The sequence below is a fragment of the Bombus flavifrons genome, chromosome 12, assembly GCF_040668555.2.
Source record: "Bombus flavifrons isolate JBK064 chromosome 12, iyBomFlav1_principal, whole genome shotgun sequence".
In the NCBI taxonomy this organism is placed as follows: domain Eukaryota; kingdom Metazoa; phylum Arthropoda; class Insecta; order Hymenoptera; family Apidae; genus Bombus; species Bombus flavifrons.
The window spans coordinates 7,790,460-7,813,700 of record NC_138453.1 but is presented as its reverse complement, the minus strand read 5'-3'; the positions used below and the strand labels follow the sequence as shown (position 1 = coordinate 7,813,700).

The following is a 23,241-nucleotide window of genomic DNA, read 5'->3' as shown; positions in this document are numbered from 1 at the left end:
AAATTAATACAGGTTTTGTGATTTATTGTTCTCGTAATTGATTAGGGTTCAGGATATACGGCTTCCTTTACAACATACTCTTGGGTTTCATGGACAGTGATGAACATTACAAAGGAGTTGGAAGTCTTTAGCTTGTTAATCGAGAATGAGAAGTTGCCAATCTCTTGGATGTAATAGTTCCTTTATTGAGAAACATTACAAACGAACTGGAAGTCTTTAACTTGTTAATTGAGGAAGAGAAATTGACAATCTCTTGGGCGTAATAATTTCTTTAATTGAGAATTATCTATAGTTTTTATCCTTATTAAAAGCAGATTAAACCAACTACAAATGTATTTCGCAAGAACTAAAATCGACATAAATAAAACTCGTTGCTCTCTATTGAATTTTAATTTCGTGATCGTAGAAACCTTTGCCTAAGTTATAATTCGATTGTCAGGTGCAATATATTTAGGAATAGTAATCGATTTAATACATTGAAACGTAGATAAAAAAAATGATGACTACGAACGTGACTTTTTAAAATTTATCTGAAGGATTATGCGTGAAAATATGTGAGTCATCTGTTCTTTGAAATATTCAATAGGTACATATGTTATGCAAATACCTGTATAATGAAGTTGAAAAATTTATAAACAAGCGACGTCGATGAATACTGAATCGCACTCGTTCGACTCCGTTTATCTATTAACGATAAGCATTCGACTGACAATCGCTTCACTGTAAGACAATATTCCTCGAATTGGTTCGACTAACAATAGGAAGTTTTCCAAGTGATATATACTAGTGAGTTTTCCAGGTGATATATAATATAAGGATTGACGTCAAGGAAGTTTGACACTTCGCTCATTAAATGTTCTATCTGCAACTCGTATTTTGAGCACTGCATTTCGAACCAGGCGTTATGACAGTTTTGGCACTTGTTGCTCGGAATTGGGGGCATTAATTTCGCTGGATCTCGATTGGAATCGATTTGTCTTCGAGTTACTGCGGCGCCGACCGATTTAGAAAGATCGAACAAATACCTGCCAACGCTGCTTTCAATCAAATTCGGTCTGGTCTCGTGTAATTTATTGAGAATTCAATTACATCTTGCGCAAATTTAATAATCAAAATATTTCATTCACAAACTACTAAACCGATTATTTCCAACTTTTTTATTTCATTATGTATTTTGTTGTTATATTTTCTCATACTACTTGCTTTTTACAAATTTGTGCGCCTCTAAGCTTCACGTAGACGCATAAATAAGACATACAGAATACGTAATGTAGAAATACATAGGACATAAGTCTATGAAACATACAGGAGAATATGTATAAATATATATAGAATATAAATGTGTAAGTAAAGAGAAATGCCTACAGAATACAGTACTATTTTATTGTAACTTATACATTAATAAAATTCTTCCAGCCAAAATATTCTCAAAATTCCTAAAAGTAATAGTTGCGCCACAGATGTTTACTTTCAGAAATTTTTTATCTCAACGACGTAATAAAATTACACTTTCAGCAAAAAGTTTCTAACCACCACTGCACTTAGTTAACCCTTTAACAGTACAATAATATATCAAGAAATTCAGAACGAACAATTTAAGAAATAATTATATGCAAAGCTTCTTATCCCCAAAATTTCTTGTATTTCTAGTATCGAACATAAGAAATAAATCCCTTCAACTTTTTATAGTAAAAAATTATCGATAATTATCTTACATATAATAACATTTAAGATATCAAATTTATAATACTTTATTTGTCGATTTACGCGAGTCTCTTTCGTACCACACACTGAGAGAGTCAAAGTACTGCACATTCAATGCGATTATAATATATAAACGATCACTTCTCGTGATATAATTTGTAATCGTTATAATTATCCACAAAGGTAAAAATTTATTACGGTGAATTATTAATACTACCAGAAATTTAATCACACGACGCATTAATCTTCATTTGGAATGTCTGAAAAGTTGCACCAAAACTGGTTAATTATTAAAAAGCAATCAGAGTAAGCCAAAAATCAATATCGTATTCATACCCACTGACCAAACCGTTTCTGCTTTAGAATTTACAGCATCATACAGTATATCGTGTAACACATCCAGGCATCGACCTATGGCAAATATCGAGAGACCCCTAAATCCACGTGACAGTTGATAATTAGAGAAACGTACATAGCCACGATCTCTCGAAGCAGAAAAAATTTCGAAAATATCAGAGGCATGGGCGGTCTGCTGGAATACTGATACCGATGTATCGATCCTAATCTCCTTACGAATATGTTGCGCACTGACACGAGCAGATGATTTACGAGACCGGTGCGTTGTGGCAGCCGAGCCAGAGTTTCTATTGTATGCGAACAAACGCTTTCCAACCCGTCTACCGATGCCCAGTCTCGTGATATTCAGATAGTTGTTGTTCAACACATCGGCGAACAACGTTGCGATTACGTTCACGGGTGCGCCGATCGTCTTGCTTCTCCGTGTAATGGATCACGGACGAGAAGAAAAAAAAAAGGAAAGAAAGAAAGAAAACATGCACATCCTGAAAATTAAATTCTGTTTCCAGAGAAAATATCTTCCATCGATGCGGTACGATACGACTCCTCCAGACTTTTTCCTTTCCACATACTTGACAAATTCTACTTGTCGACGATTGAATTCGTTGCCTTTCCGCGTTCTTTTTCAACGTGTACATATACGGTAAGGCAAGGTTGTTTCAACTATCTAAACTTTGATGTGTCAAAACCACAAAAACAACTTCGTGTAGATTAACTTCGTGTTGTTGTGTATTATAAGACGCTGTTAGTTTTTAGTACACTAACGAAAGAGTAAGAAAACATCGTGCACTTTAGATATAGCAAGAAAAAATATCGGAAACGAGGAAATGATTTGAATATCGCAGAGAACTATGATCGTCGATGACTGTCGATATAAGTAGATGATATATTTCACTCTATGTATCACGTTACCGATATCGAGTTTAAACGTAGATCGCATGAAAATTGTTGGTCACCAAATTTAACAGATAACAAGGCACATTATTTATCTGGCCTCGAGTATCCTTCTCGATAAAACAGCCATGTCTTACTGCAATAATGCTTATATTACTGCAATTTATTTTTAATTTCATTCGGTTAATCAGACAAGACCAAATAGTTAAGAGGCCTTTATCGATCGATAAGCAGGTTGCGTAATCGAACAACAATTGTAAACGTGTTCCGCGGCGGTTTAAGGCGGAACCAAATTGAATGGAAATTAGAGAGCGGTGGCCTCGTTTCGTTACGTAAATGCTCGAATAGAGGAACAAAGGAGGATGAAAAAGGTGTCGACTTTATCAAACCAAGCAAGCTGTCTTCTGCAACTTTGACAGAAGCGGAAGAAGCTTTATTTAGAAACACGCCCGGTAAGCGACACCGAACGCTCTTCAGGGATTCGAAAAATGGGACAACGTATTAAATCAATCGTCGCTCCTATTTTACCACTCGCATCAGCTTTGTATTTCTTTCTACCCTCTCGTGATTTAGGATTTCTGTGCGAGAACGCCTTTGTATAGAAGACGCACTCCGGTTTGTTTTCATATCGGACACAATCGCCATTTTTATTACTTTAGAAAATTATTAATAAATAGTGATAAATTATTAATAGTTTATTAAACATCATGATAATGAACAACGCTAACAACAATATAAAGACCATGGACAAGGGTCATCCGATATTTGTAATTAACGAGCCACGCATATTTATTGAACCAGTTTTCGATACATTCGCGCTCGAAGAACAACAAAACTGCATCGATACGAGAGAATTTTGATCGACATGGAGTACGATAGTTTCGTTCAATTAACTTTCTACGCGTAGGTTTTGATATGTACATTTTCTGCTAGGAGAAGATTAGAAAAATTGTTTCAAAAATATAGCACAAGAAAATGTGCTCCTTTCTTCTTCCTATTAAGATAAGCTTCCTCCTACGTACGAGTTAACTCGCGTACTTTCATTAACATTTAATTAACTGCGTGATTCTTTTAATATGGAAAGTTTCACGAGGGGAAAAAGCGAGAATAGAGGAAGGTTGAGACGACAAATTTTTATTCGTTCTCGTTTATGCGAAGTATAAGAGAGATACACAAGGGAAGGCAAAGAAAGGATCCTCGCTCTTTTCTAACGCAAAGGGTCCTTCATAAAGTACGCTGCTTTTCCTTTTATTTACCTCCTATTCTTTGTTCTCTACGTCGGCAAAACTCATAACTTCGAGAACTATACATTCAAGCATACGTGTCTTCTAGTAGGAAGAAGCAATTCCCTGAGCACATGTTACGAGCTTACACGAAACATCAGAGAAATGAGCGATCGCTACTAACAACAGCAACATTATGAGTAAATTTTTGCAACTCGCCAGACTTTCAGTACACGTACAGAGTTACTGTCGTCTCATTCCTGAATCAACAAGTAAATATAACGCATAAAACTGCTACATCAATCAACGTGAATAAACAATAAACAAAATTAATCAACTCACTTTATGCAGAGTACATGTAGTAAATTCCAAACCAATTTAGAATCTTCGTTACACTGCTAACAAACTTGTCGTAAGCAAACTTTCCACAGAAATTAACATATTTATCATAAAATTCATACAGAAAGTCGATTGAGCCGAATTGAAATTAGCAAAACTTTGAACCGCTGTAACTTTGAAGATAGTAACTTCCGATCAATGAGTGAGGGATTAACGGAAGCGTGGAAGTTTCATCTTTAAAATGCTTTCTCATTTATCACGATACAACTTCCGGTTCCGGAGATATCGCCGTGTAGAGACGATGGTAATTTTCAGCCGTTTATTGTCTCTGTCCTTGTCGCCTGCTCGCGCTTTTCTATCGCGACTCGTCACTGACCTATCGCAAGCTCGATTCAAACGCGCTGGTCAGCGATAGACGCTGACTGGACGGTTTTTTCTACTGTTCCTGGAAACCATATAGGGCGATCGCAAGGTCGTCCAACGTCCTTGCATTATCTTAAGGGACATAAGGACACTATGAACGCTTATATCTCGAAAACCGTTTAAGATATCGGGATGAAACAAAAGCGGGATTAAAAGGCATGCGTTTCTCCATCTACTGAGTAGATTTTGGTAACAAAATGTTGACTTCCTATGGACAATTTTTATGGTCAAAGTTGAAGTCTTTCCGTGACTATGAGGATTTGTATCAATTTACTGTGATCATTTGACCTGTGCGTGGATAATCAAATGGTTCTAGTTGTTCGGCAAGCGTATAAATTGTTGGAGCACTAATATTTAGAAGTTTTGCATGAATTTGGAGTATCAGTAAAAATATCCGAAGAATGGGGATCAGGAAAGGTATAGTAAGTAAACAAATTTTTGAAGAGAAATATAGGAATAGGAAATATGAAATAGGATAGAAATGTGGAAGTGTAGAAATATAGAACTAATGTAAAGAATCTGAAGAATGTAAATCGTTTCCGGTTACCAGGTTGCTCGCACTAGATTTATCAAACCGCAGGATAACTGAAATGCATTTAATCTCATCGTTTCACATTTACAGTATCAGCAACAATAAACGCATGAATCGCGTGGGCCGTTTTTATCGAAAGCACCGTGACTACACCACTGTAGGTCGTATTTTATGTCGGCCTCTCTGTTGGTTATGTGTTAATGATTGCTTTTAAACATTCAAGATAAACACGTTGCGCCAATCTCGCGAATATACACATATAACTGTCTGAATGTTTTATTTAGCGTATTCGGTTAGAAACCACGTTCATGGAACGTACATGTTCCATTAAAGCTGGTATTTTCGCAATGGTGCTCTTCCCCGTATTTTTTCCCCCCGCTGTTCTTTATTTTCTTTTTCTCGTCGAATGGGATATGAAGAAAAACGGACACGCGTGCAATTTTTTGCACTTTTATACAACGCGGAAGGCGAATGGCGGATATAACGAAATTGAGGGAAAGTTTTCAAGTTTGTAACGAGACGCGTGTTATTTAGTATCGACAGTTTCAGTGTTTGCGCGTGTGGCAAATTGGAAATGAGCGTTCAACGTAGTTCGCGCTTGTCACCGATAAAAGCGGCAGAATTTTCATGTCCATGGAATACCATTGAAGACTACGGTAGCTGCTTCTACGCGGAGTTTTCCCGGTAGTTGCTGAGAATTTCTACAGCCGAGGGTCCACCACTGCAGTAATTTTCATTATGTCGCCTGTTATTACTGTAGTTTCGCGTCGCAGCAAACTGATATTACAATTTCAAGCCGTCGAGATCCTTCTCTGTTTTTGTTAGACATATTTTCTCCTATAAGAGACGTTGTAATTAGAGTCCTCCATCAAATGCAACGAAATGATGCTCCGGCAAAACTGGAATGACATTTCGTTAATGACTTTACGTTCGTTTTGAATATTATTCGAGAAACAGGCTAATGCACACGGAGGCAGCTAGCAGATGATTAGCTAGGTGGGACGTAGCGACAGAGAAGAGATTCAGTCTCGGTAATAAAAGCGAAAAATCAATTTCTCGCGCATCTACCTAGGAAACAAATGGAAATTTTACCTACGGTCGCAGACTTTGAACAACCATATGGAAAATTGTAAAGAATGTACGTTTTAATAATCCTAAAGTGAGGAAGATATCCTTCTTAGCATATCCTTTCACTTCCATGTATATTTTTATCGTTTACCGAATATTAATATTAGAAAATATTTTATGACTGAGACGAGAACGTTACATATCGTTATTGTGCGAGTAATTGAATAAATTGTTTGAAAATTTTCTTCCTCCTGTCATTAAAAAAATGACACCTTGATATAACGGATTTTCATTTCAGTTCCATTTCTTCAGTCGCTTTGATAAATGCACCTAAGAATTTGCAATACGCTAACTGTTCTCAGTCTTCCTAACAATTAATTAAAGAACAAAGTGAGTATTTCATGTCGCCAGCACCTTCTCCATTCATAACTTTTACAGCTGCGCTTCTTGAAACTTTTCCATTCGTGACCCTTGTTTCGGCCCTGAAAATTTTACGCAACTCTAATTTATCGGTTATATACATAAAACCGTACATAAAATAAATACAAATAAAACATTAATCGATAATAAGCGATAGAAGTTGGATTTTAAATAATTCATTGTTACATTTATAATTCGATCACTTATTGCCGCTGATTAGGACAAAATTAAATTTTTATATATTAATATTTAATATTTATTTTTATTTATTTATATTGACGAGACAAATGTGCTTGTTTATTCCTGTATAAAGAATTAAATCCAGACTAAATATTTCACATGACACAGCATCTACGATGTTTTTCATAGTTAATTGACATTTCGAGTTTACTATACGTATGTATACGTACATCTCATTAATTTTTGCCTGTTGGTTTCGAAATAAGATTGATTTATACAAATTTCTCGTTCACACTAATTCAATCTCGATGTGTACAGGCAATAGATATCTATGAAAAGTTAGAAGCGTGTTTAAGACCATTTTAAAAACTGCTGGGAATTCTGTGCTACTTCTGAATTAAAACCCATATAAACGATTTCTTTAAAAGTTGGTGTTTTATACTTAATGTCGATTAATAACTCGATAAATTTTCCTTAATCCTTTAATGGTAGATAGTTGACATTTTGCATAGCGATTGTAAAAAATTTCCGCGTCTCATAATTTAAGAAACTCTAATCTAGAAGGTGAGACAAATTGTTATCCATTCGTTTCTTATTATATATATATCGTAAGAACACGAATCTCCATAAACGCGTACAGTCTATATATGATAATGAATCTAGTTATCCTTCAAATAACACAGCTTGAATAAAACATACTACGTATGGTACGATATCGATGACACGTGACAATGAACTTGTTCAGGCCGACCCTTAGAATTCTCATTCACGTGGTGATCGATCGAACGACATCACGACGACACATCGACGTATACCCCTTTAACAGATAATTCTGTTTATTGCAGATAAACTCGGGATGGTCGTTGGGGCCTGAGCTTTGCGACATGTGGACCAGCAGCGACGTCCTCTGCTGCACTGCCTCGATATTGCATCTGGTGGCTATCGCGGTCGACAGATATTGGGCAGTCACCGATCTCAATTATATACAGGTTAATTAACACTGTCGCGGTCTGCAGGTAGTTCGTGAGACTAGAACGGTAACGAATGACGAACTTACGTCACGATCGCGTGGACCCCGGAGGGATGACAGTATCGAGAAGGAGATTAGGATATGCTGGGACGTGGAAACGCTCGTGTATATTGATCGTAGAATGCGACTCGATAATCGAGCTCGGTGTCCTGCTTCCCTTTGTACGACCAGAGATCATTAAAACGGAGGATGTAATTAGTAGGATTATTGCATGTACGCTCATAGAATGTTTGGTCCGTTTTTACACGAAAACATTGCATTGTTTCACGCGCCGTATCGTGAAATAACGCGTGATTTCTTCTATAGTAAAATTGCCGAAGAAATTGTAAATTTGAGTCGTTATACCCGATTAACGTCCAGTTAGATGTGGAACCGCGATTTTCAAATAATTAAGAATTTTTCATATTTGATCAAAACCAACCGACCAATTTTTCCTTACATTGTCTATTAAATTGAATATATTTTTTGCATTTTTTAACGTGCCGCAGAATCTTTTTTAATTTGTGTGTAATTCATCTTAATTTCAATCGTTTTGGTAACGTACAGTTTGAATTTTAATTAGTTTATCCGTGCCGTAAGATGATAATCGTCGGTATAGCGCGCGATAAAACAACCGTACGTAGCTTATCCACGCGTTATTATCCGAGGGTTAAATTTCTACATGGAAATTCTGTTTGAGAATCGACGAGTATATCGAAATTTCCTACTCGTATCTAGTAATCAATCCACCGTCCTATCCCTAACAGTCAATAGCTAATCGAATCTGAATCCCACGATATCCCATCGCATGTTGAAGATAGTTGCTGCTATGGAATCCGAGATTTATGATCGCGTGATACTGTTGCAATCGAGTAAGCTGATTATCTCGAACCAATGAGGTGAAAACGTTTCAGGCCACTTTGAAAACGGTTTTACTATTTTAATCCTGCAAATATCATCGATATGCAGCCTTCTTTGGCCTCGATCTGAATATTAATTTCGAACGGGCCATTATAAAAATAATTTGAAGAGAAAAGGGAATCCTCGAGTTACGAGAACTCGTCAATTCTCGAGTGTGATAGCCGGTGAAAGAATTTCTTTACTTTCAGGCAAGGAATCCACGGCGGATCGGTATGTTGATCGTCGCCGTCTGGTTGGTGTCCTTAGGAATCTCGTTGGCGCCTCAACTTGGCTGGAAGGATCCTGATTATTTGGACCGTATAGCGGATGGGACGTGTCTCGTGTCGCAGGACCCTGCATACCAGGTACCTGCTCCTTGATAAATCAGAATCTTCCTCGAGTTATTTCGAAATTACATCTCTACACCTTTATTAATCCGTTATAAATCGAATCTGGTGACAGCGGTCTACAAATTAATTTTTTTTCGTCGCGTATAAGATTCAATTGTCTTTGTACTGAATTCAGAAATAAAAATCACACACAAAACATACGACAAGTGTATTTTTGTTGATTTTCTGACGTTTATATCATTTGCTAAGTAAACAGGAGTATAATACGAAATGCTGGAAGAAGGACTATTTGCCAGATAGTCGAAGAATTTGATAGATACGATGTTTATTTAGAAAACAAATGAAAAGTTTATTTTGTAGGGAGCGAAATATTTCTGAAAATATGTTGGAAATATCGAGGAAATATCAAGCAAGGTGACAGAAACACATATTATATACAAAGATCAAATGAAAAGAAAGTTTCGATATAGAATTGGTTGGCAACATATTGAATTCTAAAATTACTCTTCCATAAATAATAAAAACTCTGCGTGATTGAAAAAAATCTGATCACAGATTGGAATTCAGCGAAAAAAAATACACGAAGACCAATGCAAATATTCACTGTGACAAACACCAGTGTTTGTTAACCGGAGTAATCTTCCTGTGAAATTGAAATTCATTCAATTGAAACTCGTTACGTAACGATATTACTCGCCAGTTATTGCATAACGATATCATTTTTTCTTTTTTTTTTAGAAAAGTATGACCTTTCCTATATATATATAAGAAATACTTACCATTCGATTGTGTGAAATTTTCTTAAATATATTTGCAGATTTTTGCCACTTGCACCACTTTCTACCTGCCGCTGCTCGTTATTCTATTCCTGTACTGGAGGATATTTCAGGCGGCACGAAAGCGAATCAGAAAGAGACCAGGAACTATCGTGCAACCACCTCGTGAAAGAAGAGGCATCCTTAGACTCGTCACAAGAAGGTTCCGCTTCTCCCCCACGAATCTGAATAGATACACGGTTGCGAAGCTCGTTAGCGGCGTGCCTTAACTATCCTTCCCCATTCGTGATTTTCACGAGGCCGGTTTCTTGCGCGCCACAGACTAATTACGTTGCTGAATCGCTGAGAATACTTATACGTAACAGCTTGTTAACGTTACGTTGCATTACGTGGCATTTCTAGCAGAAATCTTGTTAAACGTACGCTGTTGCTCATAAATGTGTGGACGCTTTGGTCTATTTGCATAAAAAATACTTGAACGTGATAGCAAAACGTATGAATTAATGGAAAACTTAGGATTCCAGGGAAACATTTACTATCTTCTTGGAGAATCGATAAACTCATTGAACTACTAGGACGTCAAACTGATAAATTCCATTTTCTGGATATTGTCTAATTTTAGTAATGGAACAAAGTGAATGGGGTGGGATTTTTCAGAAACCAAACGATTAATCTCGAAATGTGTCCATACATCGCACGAAATACAAATTCATTGAAATTCTTATCGATATTTATATTAAAATTAAATATATAATTTATCGAAGCATCATTGGTTTTTAAATATTACTGCCAGGATTATAGTCTATCAATTTGAACGAATCTTATGCATTTTATGTAAGTATAGTTAGACAATCAAATGAATCGACAACTCTTTAAAAACAACAAAATTCCTCCATAACGTTTGACACTTGCAAATACCAATCTTTTTATTGCGCGTTAACATTTAGCATCATTATTTAACTACATTTTATACTTCGCGACAGCTCCAGCAGAGGATGAAATCCTACCAAATTCAAATAATTCGCATGATTTATAAATTTCATAGAATTACGGCCATTCGTAATTTTATAACTAGATTATGTATATTCTATCGCAAATAACCAAATGTCCACATACTTTTACGCAAACATAGAATATTTCTGTCGAGCCAATACTGCAAAATCAATTTTAATTCTCATTCGATTAACACAGGCGTATTGCTAATTTTCTAATGAAATTTACGTTCTATGAAACACAATGAAACATCCCTGTACTTTTGTATGACAATATAAAATATCTCTATCCACCTAAGGAAATAAAAAATAATTTTAATCGCAGCTTGATTAAAACTGACGTACATTTCAGACCGAGGGAGGAGTCAACAGCGTTCACCATAACAAGATCCACGCCGGACCATTCGTCGATCTCGCCGGAGAAGTCGTCGTCGTATAACGGCGCGAACGCGACGCAGTCGACCACCGTCACACCGTCAACGGTGTCAACGACAACGACTACCACGACGACTACCGTCACCAATCCTTCTAGCAGCCATTCGACCTCCTCGAGCAAGAGAACACGCGAGACGATCGAGTCGAAACGCGAGAGGAAAGCTGCGAAAACGCTCGCGATAATCACCGGGGCGTTCGTCGCGTGTTGGTTGCCTTTCTTCTTGGTCGCGTTGCTTCGTGCCACGTGCGAGGCCTGCGAGCCACCGGAGCTAATAGCGAGCGTCTTCCTGTGGCTGGGCTACTTCAACAGCACCCTGAACCCTGTGATATACACGGTATTTTCACCAGAGTTCAGGCAAGCCTTCAAGAGGATGCTTTGCGGTGGTTCCAGGATAATTCGCTGACAGTGGATTTAAATTCGATGAAAAATGAAACGCGACAAGAGAATGAGCAGTGTGCGAGTGAGTGAAATTGAACAGATGCATGGATGAATGATGAACGATCATCTTGTACATAAAACAGTTACTATTAATTCCTTCCTCTCCTTTGGAATAGTTCAAGTGCTACGTTCAAATGCCGTATCGTACTTAGGCAAACCTTAGAGATACCGTAGAGATTTGTCCCCTGAAAGATTCCGTTCGAACGACGAGTTTAACGGCCATTTGGATGCTGATCGAGGTTAACACTTTCGCTGCTATTGACGTATATTGTGTGCCGATTTAATTATCTAAGGATTAGCAATCCCGTCGATGCACACGGTACGTTGCTCTGATTATTTCACGGTAGGAGTCTCTACTGGCGCAATTGTTGAGCTTTCGCGTGTTATAGAATGACCTAAAAAGACTAGAGGAATAAAGCGTGGAATAAAGAAATAATTGTTACTCAAGATAAGGACGCTTTCGATGAAGAAAAATTTGCAATTCCAGAAATGGACAAGTAATATTTAAATACATAGCAGCGAATGTGTTCAAAATTTACACGTAGTCGACGTTGCCCGGAAGAGTTTCCCGTGCAACGACGCGATTTTTAGAAATTAAAAGACATTTTGCGTGGCCGATTCGACGGCTGTTTCCATCGAAACGACTGTTTCTAATATAACGCTGCATCTTACGCGAAGAATCCCGTCTTTGAAATAGCTCTGTATTCCTCGGATATGTCTAACAATAAAATAAAGATACTTTATCTACTAACGTTTAATTAACGACTGGAAGGACCGCCAAAATACTTTCGAACAGAATGGGGCGGATCAAAAGCGGAGAAACGAGAGAGCGATTGAAATCTCGGATTGGTGGATTACCAGTGACCCAGTTGACGCCTTTACGATAGTTCCGATCGATTATTTCAAGATTTCAATGAAGGGAACGTCGTCTGAATAGAATTGTCTAGTAACTTATGCTTTACGATTAACGTGAAACAGGAAAATTTCATTCGATTTACTGTAATTCCTAGATCCACAGAAATTGCTGGTGATTTAATTAGACGATACGTCAACGATCTATTATGTGATCGATATATTATGTAAATTAGAACTATCGTATATTTACTGAGGCACGTCGAGAGGAAAGGTAATTAAAATCGATTAATTTCTCCTGATTGCTCGAATCGTTCGAAATATTGGCGTCACGAATAACGTATACGCAACAACTATCGCGTACATATGTATAAACGTTCATTCTTTTCGTTGCTGCTCACAAAATCGTTCTGAGATCGTCTTAAAAAAAAACAAAAAAAAAAAAATGATATCGATTAAAGATAACATAGAGTTAGGCCATCGACGATGAAAATAGATCGTCGATTTCTCTTCATCAAAAAAGAAAAAAGAAGTAAAAAAAAAATGGTATCGTAGTTTCCACTGATGTTCCATTGAATTCGTGAATCGGAACGACGCGTTAACGTCGTCCTGTTGTAAATACTATGGCGTTTCTATAGCAAATAATCTTCCTTCCCTAAGGTATTTAAATGAATCGGTGATAAAGAAAAAGGCGGCCGGGTCGATCAGCTTGCGCCAGCTAGTTCGCATCGTTGTTCTCGAGTAGCAGGTGATCGAAATTTTGCGCTTCCGTGTCGCGTTCGATTGCTCACGATTTCGATTTGGCGCGGGACACGTCGGAAGAGACCGCCTTCCACGCTCTGTTAATGTTCCACGATCGTGCATACACATCTGAATCGTGTTTTCTTCGAAGAAGGGAACAGTTTTTATAAACTGCTTGATTTTAAAAAAATTTTTCATCGAATAATTGGTTCCTTCCTTCTTTCCAATTTCTTTGATATCTCAGTCGTGATTTTTAATAATTCACTGCAGCTTTAGCTTTAATCAAATTTTTTATTAAATGCCTCTTCCTTTCCTTCTGGATATTTTCATTAATATTTCGATCGATCGCGCTCTTTGTGTAATTCTTTGCACCTTTAATTTTATCCTTAATATGTCTAAACGTTTATGTGATTTTCCAATGAACAAGTTTCTTTCTGAATATTTGCGTTAATATTAAATTATAACATATATTCGTCTCGTTTTCTCCATATGGTAATATAATAAAAACGGGACGAATCAATGTTTCATTTGATTCTACATTTTTTTTTTTTTTTTTTTTTTTGTAGTTCCCTGTCCTTTCAGTCTTTTATCGTAATTTTATAGCACAACATTTTACCCAACACTTTTTCCTTCTCCTCTGAATATTAATTACAATATTTCAATTGACTCTGCATCTGTTTATTTTAATTCCATGCACTCTTTACTTTTCCCTTCCATTTCAACGATGTAATTATTCTACTTATTTTTACATCATTTTTCTTTTATCGAGTTTCCAAAATCTTATATCCAGACACGTAAAGCGACAAGCTACGTGTTCGTAAATCGTCAGAAGATTGTATCAACGATCGTCCAATAACGCCTTACTATGTACGAATGCATACTCTATCTACTAGCGAGTTATCGTCGTTATATCAGCGTTCGATGGTAGACCCTTCGAACTCTGTAGAGCAATGCGAAGATCGAAATAAAATAAGAAACAGCGAGATGAACGAAGAAAACGTATACTAAGCGACTGTAGTACAGAAATGTGTACTATTTGTCCAGCGATTTAATTAGCTTAAGATTGCGCCCTTTTTCGATGATGCAATATTAAAATAAACGAGGTCGAGGAGAAGTCCCATGGTGTTCGAATGTGGCGTAAAAACGTAGGAAACATAAATACGTTTTAAAAAAGAGAGGCGAGGAAACACGAGACGAGAAACGAAAAAATACCAGAACGTTTACAACGATGCTTCGTATGTATATTATTTCTTTGCAATCACTGATGTAAATAAATGCAACAGTTTGAAAAACCGTTGGCTAAATAGTTCGGCTGACGTCAACTTGATATTCCGTTCTTTGCTTCCTATCTCCTTTGCTTTCTCTCTCTCTCCCTCTCTCTTTTTTTTCGTTATTTTCTCAAAAAAGAAAGCTGTTTATCAACCGCGTTGTTGCATCGTGAGAAAACGAGAGAAAATTTCCACTCGGGCTTTATCAGAGGTTCTTGCTTGTCGACGTGAGAATTTTTGTTGATTTAACGAATGAATTGTTCGACGGTTACCATGCCATATTTCACCGTCGAACATACTGATGAGCGATAATTATTAGCGGCGACACATCGATCGAATAATATAACGAATGTTCCCTCTCGTAATTGGACAATATGTCTTTATTATTTTCGACGACAGTGGAACGTCACCAAAGCAAACAGAGTCTGATGAAACATTACAGTCGCGATATATGCAGAAATGTTCGAGTCACTGGCCAGGAAATACTGATACTATTACTCCTAATCAGCAATTCGCGATATTGACAATCGATGTTTCGTTTAAAAGCTGACAGAGGCGCTAAACGTTTCTGAAATATCTTTTTAGAGGCAACCGATAGATAGAAATGAAATACGTTGTATGATTTGATTTTCTGATAATACAATGAGAAGAAATTATTTTCGAAATTCTGTCTGGCGAGTGTGCAACGAATTGCACGGCGACAAATGTACGGGGAAATGTCGATGCAAAAATCATTCGAATGACCAATTAATAGAGATATCGTATAACGCCTCCGTGATATAAAATTATTATCGGCTATTTGGCTCTGTAATAAACGCTGGAAATTCAGATTCGATAATTAGTGTCGCCGTGAACATTAACGGTATTATTTCGCAGACGATGTTGCTTGAAATTTGCCTGTACGTGACAATTCAATTTATTTTACTTTTTATTCAAATTATTTCATTTCAATTATATTATTACGACAATTATGTAGAATCAGACAAAATCATTCTCAGTTGTTATACAGATCCTCTTTGATAATTTTCATCGATGCAAGAGCGACCGATGTAACAAACGATGGACGTTCCGTGTGTTTAACTGAGGAGTGTAAAAGATTCGGTAAAGTTTTATTCAAAGTAGAAATCAGCTGGGAGAAAATAATAAGGAAACGTTTTCTTTGACGATCGTATAAAACAGCTACGAGGATACTAACGAACATGAACGCATCCGCGGATCCCTGCGTGGACTTCTATGAATATGCATGCGGCAACTGGCCAACGATACATTCGCTTCCACTTGGAGAGAATTCCTGGCAATTGCGAGCCATTTCTGACAACGAGAACAAAAGAAGAATCGAGGGTAAGTTTCACCCGTTTCGTAAATTCCCTTTGGGGATAACAAACAGAATTTTGCAGAAATGATGAAGATGGAGTTGCGAGGCGACGAAATCTCACCGGTAAAGGTTGCGAAACAATGGTACAAAACTTGTATGGACACAGGTAGTGATCTAATTAAATTACTAATTTATAAACGATTGTCCACTACACGATAGACAATAATTAATCAGAAATTAATACTAGTGACTTAAATATAAAATACCAGAGAAATTGAAATGAAAGCTAATTGAAGAAATGCATAAGAAATACAAAATACATAAATGTTAACGTTTTGTAAATTTATGAAATTTCTATGGAAAAAATGGGAAATCATAAGACTTGTACACTATAAAATTTCTATCCAAAGTAGAAATTGTTGTAAATTTTGTAAAGTTATAAAACAACTAGAAGAAGTCAAGATTTAATGAAAGTTATAATAATTATCCATAAAATTTCTATAAAAAAGTATTACACATCGCTAATTTTGACTATTCTGGTACTTTGCCCTGGTTTTGTAGGATATTATACTTTAACGATTGGAAATGTTGTTAAATTTCATTATAAAGAGATTATCCATGAAAATTGTATCGGTTCGATAATTTTCCACTGCTCGTAGAGGATATGAATAAACGAGGTATGGAACCGATACTCTTCATATTGAATGAAATCGGTGGATGGCCGATAATAATAGGAAAAAACAAGTGGAACGACAGTGAACAGAAATGGCAGAATATCGACGATTATTATGCTCATTTAAGAGGTTCTAATTTGTTGCATGATGTCCGAGTCACGGCGTATGGTGATACCAAAGAGGAGACTGTGGTTGTGAGTAATCGATTCTATTCCTACGTAACAATTTTGCAAATTCCTTCAAACATTTCTAGTTAGACGTTCCCGACATGCCACCGTATTCGTGGATGCTCGAAGAATTTTTCGAAGCTGACAACGAGACACTTACAATCACTGATAAGAGAGATTTTAGTTATTGGAAGTACATTGTGAAGATAATTTCGAAAACAGCTGAGGCTGGAGGATTTAATACAACAAGGAGCCAGTTAGAAGAGGAAATTGAAGATATATTTAATTTCGAATGGAAATTGTTGAAGGTTTCATTATTTTAAAAAACAGTTGCTTTACTATGGACTCTGTCACCGACTAAAATTATAACAATAATTTACAGATAAGTAGTATGGTAAATGATTATGTAAATATGACTGTGGCAGGCTTCCAAAAATGGTACGATAATTTAAAGCCACGTACACAGAACTCTATGGTAAATATTTTATTTTTAATGGTTTTCAGTGAATCGTTAATTGACAAAAGTATTTCTTACAGGTAAATTGGATAGACAAGATAATGAGCATTTTTAATGAATCGGGTATCGATATCTCTGAAGACACAATGTTAAAAGTAACCTCACCTGATTACTACGAGAAATTAATTCCCTTACTCGATGAAACTCCAAGCAGAACTATAGGTAAAATCATAATGATTTAAGGCGAACATAATTGTTCACAATACTTATTCCATGCACTTATTATTTGTCAAACAGTGAATTACCTTCATTGGAGCTTCGTTTCATCGATGATCACAGAGACTACCGACGAAATGAGGGAATTGGATGAGAAAATGACTGGAAATGATTCAAACGTGCAAGAAAACAGGTTCGTATAACAGATTATAGAACTTTTATAAAATAGAATCAACATAGAAGTTAATGTAGTGTTTGAGTATTGATCGAAATGAATTGCAATTGACTTACGCTGAATAGACTGCGAATGTTTATGAATTTGTATGAAATTTAATGCTAACAAGAGCAAACCTTTTTTTAGCTTGTAAGAGAAACTAATTTTTGTTAATTATTAATAATAGAAATACATCTACTTGGGTGGTTTTGTTTTATAGAGAAGAAGAAATTTTAATGCACGTAATACACTAAAATTTGAGAGTAGTTTCACTCCAAATTTATTTATCGTATTAAATTTATTAATTAACAATTTACTAAAGTATACGTAGTATGGAAAGATTAAAAGTGCAAGAATGCGCAGAACGTACATAATGTACGCTGATGTATAAAATAAACACGGTGCAGTGCTCTTTATAATATTCAGCGAGTGAAAGAAACTTCTTTCTACGTTCTTTAATTATAATTTTTCTATGTTCTTTATAGGAATTTCATAACTGAAAAACTTCTAAATTCGGAATTTTTCGTAGAAATTTTGTAATTTACAAATTTACAAATACTCGATTTCTTGAATGAATTTTAAAAATTTGTTTCTTCGATCGTACGAAGTTGCATAAGCGTTCGTAGTCCAATGACATGGAATCTAGAAAGCACTAAGTAATCAGAAAATATCTCACGTTAAATATGAAGCATCTGTGGAAAGTAGAACAGCGACTCGAGTAAAATACGAATATGGCGCAATTAAGATTATGACGTGCACGTATGTAGCGGCACGTGGCGGTGATTTAATTTAAATTAGCCGTTCGAATTACCTGGTTGCTGGTGGCGCGATTATTTTCGAATTATTCGTAGGTCGGACTGCTGCATCAAGAAAATGGAATTAACGAAAGTCGTAGCGCACGTGGAATACGCAAGAAGATATTTTTCCGACGACATGATAGAAACGGTAAAATTCTCGTACCATTTACATGGACAGAATAAGAGCGCAAATTAAGAATTATGTAAGTTAGATCGACAGATTAAATTATACAGATAAGACTTTTGTTTTCTGATAAATCAGGCATTGAATGCGTTGGATGACATAGAAGAGGAAATGAAGATACAAATTAAAGAATCGAATTGGGCGAACAAGAAGATAAAAGATTTGGCTTTAAGAAGAATTAAGTTTGTAAAAAAAAATATTGGTTACCCGGATTGGTATAATAACGCGACTATCATGGAAAATTATTCTGCAAATGTTTGTCAATCTTTTATTTATAATAATCTTGAGAATAAAAGGTTTCATGGTTTAACTTTAATTTACAGCTTACAATGGGACCGAAGTATTTTGAAAATGTATTGGAGACTCAGAGATATTATAAATTCAAGGAATTGCGTCTTTTGAAGTATAAAGATGTAGCGGAACCGTAAATATTCGTATTTAAAATTAATTTAATCTGAACTTATAATTTACATTAATTATATACTGTTATAATCTAATGCTTAGCATTTATTTGTCTTTTTATGTATAGATGGATGATCGATCCTTTGACTCTCAATGCAATTTATTTGAGCCAGTCGAATTCAATTAGTAAGTGCCATTTATTTTGCTATATGTATATATTAAACACACGTAATGTATCAAGCCACTAAGGTTTGATTTTTCTAATTGTACAGCTGTACCCTTGGCGAATTTACAGGAACCATTTTTTAGCAGAAATCAACCAAAGTACGTCAAAAAATTTCTCTTTAAATTCTCATTCGGTCACTGAATCTTTAATTACGATATCTTTTCCTTCAGTACGATTAATTACGCATTGACTGGGTTTTTATTAGCTCACGAATTGCATCATCCATTTGACGAGCTAAGTAAGTAGCTCTATTTCGTCAAAATTTATATCATTTTTATGACTGTTTTATTAATTTACAGATATTTTCAGGGCGTCTTTTCAATGAACGTGGCGAGGAAATAAACTGGCCAGATGAAATGACGAAGCAATACTATAAAAGTGCTCAGTGTTTCGTTGATCAGTACGACAACTATACTTTAGATGGGACATCTTCTGGTCCAAAAATCAAGGTAATGATTTATCTCATTCACGACGGTATCATTGCGATAAATATTTATCAAGAATTTTATAATCAAACATAAATATTACTGATATGTCAATTATCGAACAGAATTATGGCAATCAGACTTTCGACGAAAATATGCCAGATACCATGGGATTAAAAACTGCGTTTAAAGCGTACAAACGAAGAGAAATAATAAACGGCAAACCAGAATCAACACTTCCTGGCTTGGAAATGTTCAACAATGATCAAATTTTCTTCCTATCGTCTGCTAATGTACGCACTTTAATAAAAAATAAAACATTTCTTCGATGTATTTTATGTTTTAGTTTGTTTTTCATTTGATTTTTCTTCTTTTTCTTTAAGTTATGGTGTGAAACCAGAGATTCCCAAACGTTAGTCACAGATGCCAAATTAGACATACATAGTATTGGACGATTAAGATCCATAGGGGCTCTTTCAAACAATGAGGATTTCGCAGCTACGTTTTCCTGTCCTCTGGGCAGCCTTATGAGTCCTAAGAAGAAATGCAACATATGGAAGATATAGCAGGTACATTTCAATTAAATGTTCAATTCAATCATTCGATTCAATTTAACATATCATTGCAGCAATAAAATAGAGAAATGAAACGAAGTGAAAAGTGTGCGTCTATTTTCATCTTTGTGTTCTCAAATCGGTTATTAATTATATGTTATCAAACGTAGATAGTGCGATTGAAGCAACTATTACAAATCTTATATAATCTTTTACTAATATAATACGATGGTAACGCTAAAATTGATAACGCAGTGGAGATAGTAACGCACGAGAGACTTCGCAAAGAAAAAGTAAAGACGCCAGACTCACTGATGATATTCGCAGTTGAAGGGAGTTTGGCGTACGCGGAGGTGCAATTTTCCTTTTGATGGCTGTTGGTATCAAAAGTGAGAACAAGGCGCGCATTCGCGTACCTTGGGTTTCGAATATGGAGCAGCGATAGATACAAAAATTCTTAGTAATTGTATCGGTAAAACAGCAAAACATCGGTAGTCGGACATCACAAATGTCACGCTTATTCTGTATTTCGTCGGTAAGACTATCAGTGATAACTGTGATAATTCCTATATTCACAGAGAGCGCAAGAAACACTGATTTTTTGACAGGTCGGTATTTCGTAATCTAAAACTCAAAGTTCCATTTAATGTCACGTCTATCGTGTCCTTAATCAATCTTCTTAGTCAATGGTATATCCCATCTGCGTTATCGATTTAGAAATTTCCTTTTTACCATCGGCCAGTACGACGCTGTCCCGAAAAATGTTTGTAAGCGAATTTCTCAGGAACCGGTGGAGATTTTTGGATAAAATATGGTGATTTGTATCGGGAGAATATCTATGCGTGGTAATTTTGCAACGGATAAGATTTCGTGATTCTATTAAGAAAATAAGGCGTGAATGGTTCGGACTTTTATTAAGATTTTTTAACTAAAACGAGAGCGTATTTCAAAAACAAATTAAGGGAAGAGAATAGAGTTGGTAGGTTTGGCTTGCAAGTCTGTGTCCGACAGAACCGGGATGATATCTAGGTTTTCGCTTTCATCGACGCTCGGTTTCCTGAAGAATAGCTCCCTCAATAACGTTCCCTCTGTGGTAGGTTCGTCCAGGTCGTTTTTACCCTTGATACGTACATTTTGCGGAGGACACGAGATGATCTCCTTATCGGATTCCTTCTGGATGCCGCTGTCGAAATAATATTGCGCTAAAATTCGAAACTAAAGCTAATCCTTTTAAATGAAATAAAAATGAACATGTGAAACTGGTCTGAACTGGTGTGATGCGAGTTAAATCATTGACAAATCAATAGATATTTAAGCATTTAACAGCTATCGAAGTATATAGAATACACATAATATTCGAAAATATAGAAAATATTCAAAGTAGAGTACTAATTATAACATTTGAAAGGCAGAATAATTCTCTTTGTAGATTGCAATCCTTTACTTAATAAATAAAACATTATATCGTAAGAAAGTTTGGCTGATAAATCAGTCCTACATTGTAAAAGTATATAAAAACTGCTAGCGAGAAGTGCAAGACTCTGGTAAAAAAAATGAAAATCTCGTTGAAGAAAATATACGAGTATTATGTCTGTGATCTATCTTTCACCACACTACTTGAGAGTAAAGTTCATTTTCTTCCTACAATCTCCTACATAAACATACTTTATATAAACCAGTATTTTTCTTCGCCGAGGAGAAAAAATGAAACTTTACTGGAATTCTCTTATTTATGCTGTACAATAAAATCCATTCTACAGTTTTCGACCCTTTCATAGTGTTTCCTTACGAAGTGATCTCAATGTCCGCGGTTTGACAAGCCTGATGAACCTTTCTCGCGTCATCTTTCCACCGTTCCAATTTCTTCGCCTCGAGTAGTTCCCTTGTTCTTTGAGATTCGCTCTTCAGAGCATCGGTTTCTCCTTGTTGCTCGGCCAGGGCATTCTGCAATTGCGATTTCTCCCTCACCAGATCCTTGACAGTCTGCGTGAGCTCCAGGAATTGTTTTTCTTGAGTGGCGATCTGTCGCGTCAACAGCTCCAAGATATATGAAATTCGAGTCTTCAATTCCTTCGCCTCGCCTCGCGCTTCGTTCAACTAATAAAAGACCATGAAACGCGATATCAGATTGAACTCTTCTTAATCTCTCGGTTTTAACTGTTAAACTGTTCCAGCTACGACACGGGGTATTGTTATTTTGAGAAGTTTCAGAAACTTTACGGCTTGATCTTTATGCTCGTAGGAAATAGAAGTTCTTCTCTACGTTACATTTTTCTCGCGTTACTTTGCAAACTATGTAACATTTCTTGTCAATAAAATGAGAAAAGTGTATTCCTAGACTTTGCGATACGTCTTGCTAACGAAAAAATGAGCCAGCGAATAAAAACACTAGTTGATGTAATTTTCCATCGATCGGTCAACGACGCATTCCAGTTTTCTTTTCCTTCCAATTACTAAGATCACGTAGATGCTACTGGCACAATTAATGTTTGATTGAAAATTGAGACCAAAGTACGATTTCTTGTTATCTACTTTATTTCCATAAAACGTAAACTTAATCCAAGTTATCTATATACACTATGCTTAGATGCAGATTAGAGAGATAGATCGTTCTGGTTAAACAACCTGTCACAAGCACGCAACTCAGTGTCTCAATACATTGGCAATCTGTAAACGCGTGTAGTTGCCTCTTGCACTCCCAACTTGCT

At 36.1% G+C, this 23,241-nt stretch overlaps 2 protein-coding genes across 15 annotated transcripts in view; both read left to right on the top strand.

The window, feature by feature from the left end:
• The window catches only part of 5-HT1 (serotonin receptor), a 162,108-nt gene extending 147,182 nt beyond the window's left edge, over positions 1 to 14,926 (top strand). For 10 of the 11 annotated variants that reach the window (XM_069124637.1, XM_069124632.1, XM_069124634.1 and 7 more), the window contains 4 exons: positions 7,986 to 8,129; positions 9,259 to 9,414; positions 10,217 to 10,377; positions 11,520 to 14,926. In XM_069124637.1, the coding sequence (XP_068980738.1) occupies positions 7,986 to 8,129; positions 9,259 to 9,414; positions 10,217 to 10,377; positions 11,520 to 12,006 (948 nt within the window). In that variant the 3' untranslated portion in view covers positions 12,007 to 14,926. The remainder of the gene's footprint in view (positions 1 to 7,985; positions 8,130 to 9,258; positions 9,415 to 10,216; positions 10,378 to 11,519) is intronic. The other variant, XM_069124640.1, reaches the window with a different exon arrangement.
• A 61-nt stretch (positions 14,927 to 14,987) lies between these two features.
• On the top strand, positions 14,988 to 21,765 carry LOC138185579 (neprilysin-1). 4 transcript variants are annotated; one of them, XM_069124619.1, is made up of 19 exons: positions 14,988 to 15,801; positions 15,912 to 16,003; positions 16,082 to 16,243; positions 16,300 to 16,383; positions 16,877 to 17,085; positions 17,145 to 17,366; positions 17,441 to 17,533; positions 17,596 to 17,737; positions 17,813 to 17,924; positions 18,797 to 18,890; positions 19,005 to 19,181; positions 19,250 to 19,350; positions 19,456 to 19,514; positions 19,601 to 19,652; positions 19,725 to 19,792; positions 19,864 to 20,003; positions 20,105 to 20,272; positions 20,363 to 20,548; positions 21,631 to 21,765. In XM_069124619.1, exons 1-18 carry the CDS (start codon positions 15,782 to 15,784, stop codon positions 20,543 to 20,545), a joined length of 2,178 nt encoding a protein of 725 aa, XP_068980720.1. In that variant the 5' UTR covers positions 14,988 to 15,781; the 3' UTR covers positions 20,546 to 20,548; positions 21,631 to 21,765. The 4 variants fall into 4 exon arrangements, with proteins under 4 accessions (XP_068980720.1, XP_068980719.1, XP_068980722.1 ...); XM_069124618.1 differs by lacking the exon at positions 21,631 to 21,765 and having other exon boundaries at positions 20,363 to 20,760; XM_069124621.1 differs by lacking the exon at positions 21,631 to 21,765 and having other exon boundaries at positions 15,901 to 16,003; positions 20,363 to 20,760.
• Positions 21,766 to 23,241: the final 1,476 nt, after the last annotated feature.

What these genes read in the sequence shown, in the direction of transcription:
- LOC138185579 (XM_069124619.1), top strand. Translation starts at nt 15,782, where the DNA reads ATGTTGCTTGAAATTTGCCT. An exon ending in ATGTTGCTTGAAATTTGCCT is followed by an intron (nt 15,802 to 15,911) that starts GTACGTGACAAT and finishes GTTGTTATACAG; the next exon opens with ATCCTCTTTGATAATTTTCA. An exon ending in TATAAAGATGTAGCGGAACC is followed by an intron (nt 19,351 to 19,455) that starts GTAAATATTCGT and finishes TTTTATGTATAG; the next exon opens with ATGGATGATCGATCCTTTGA.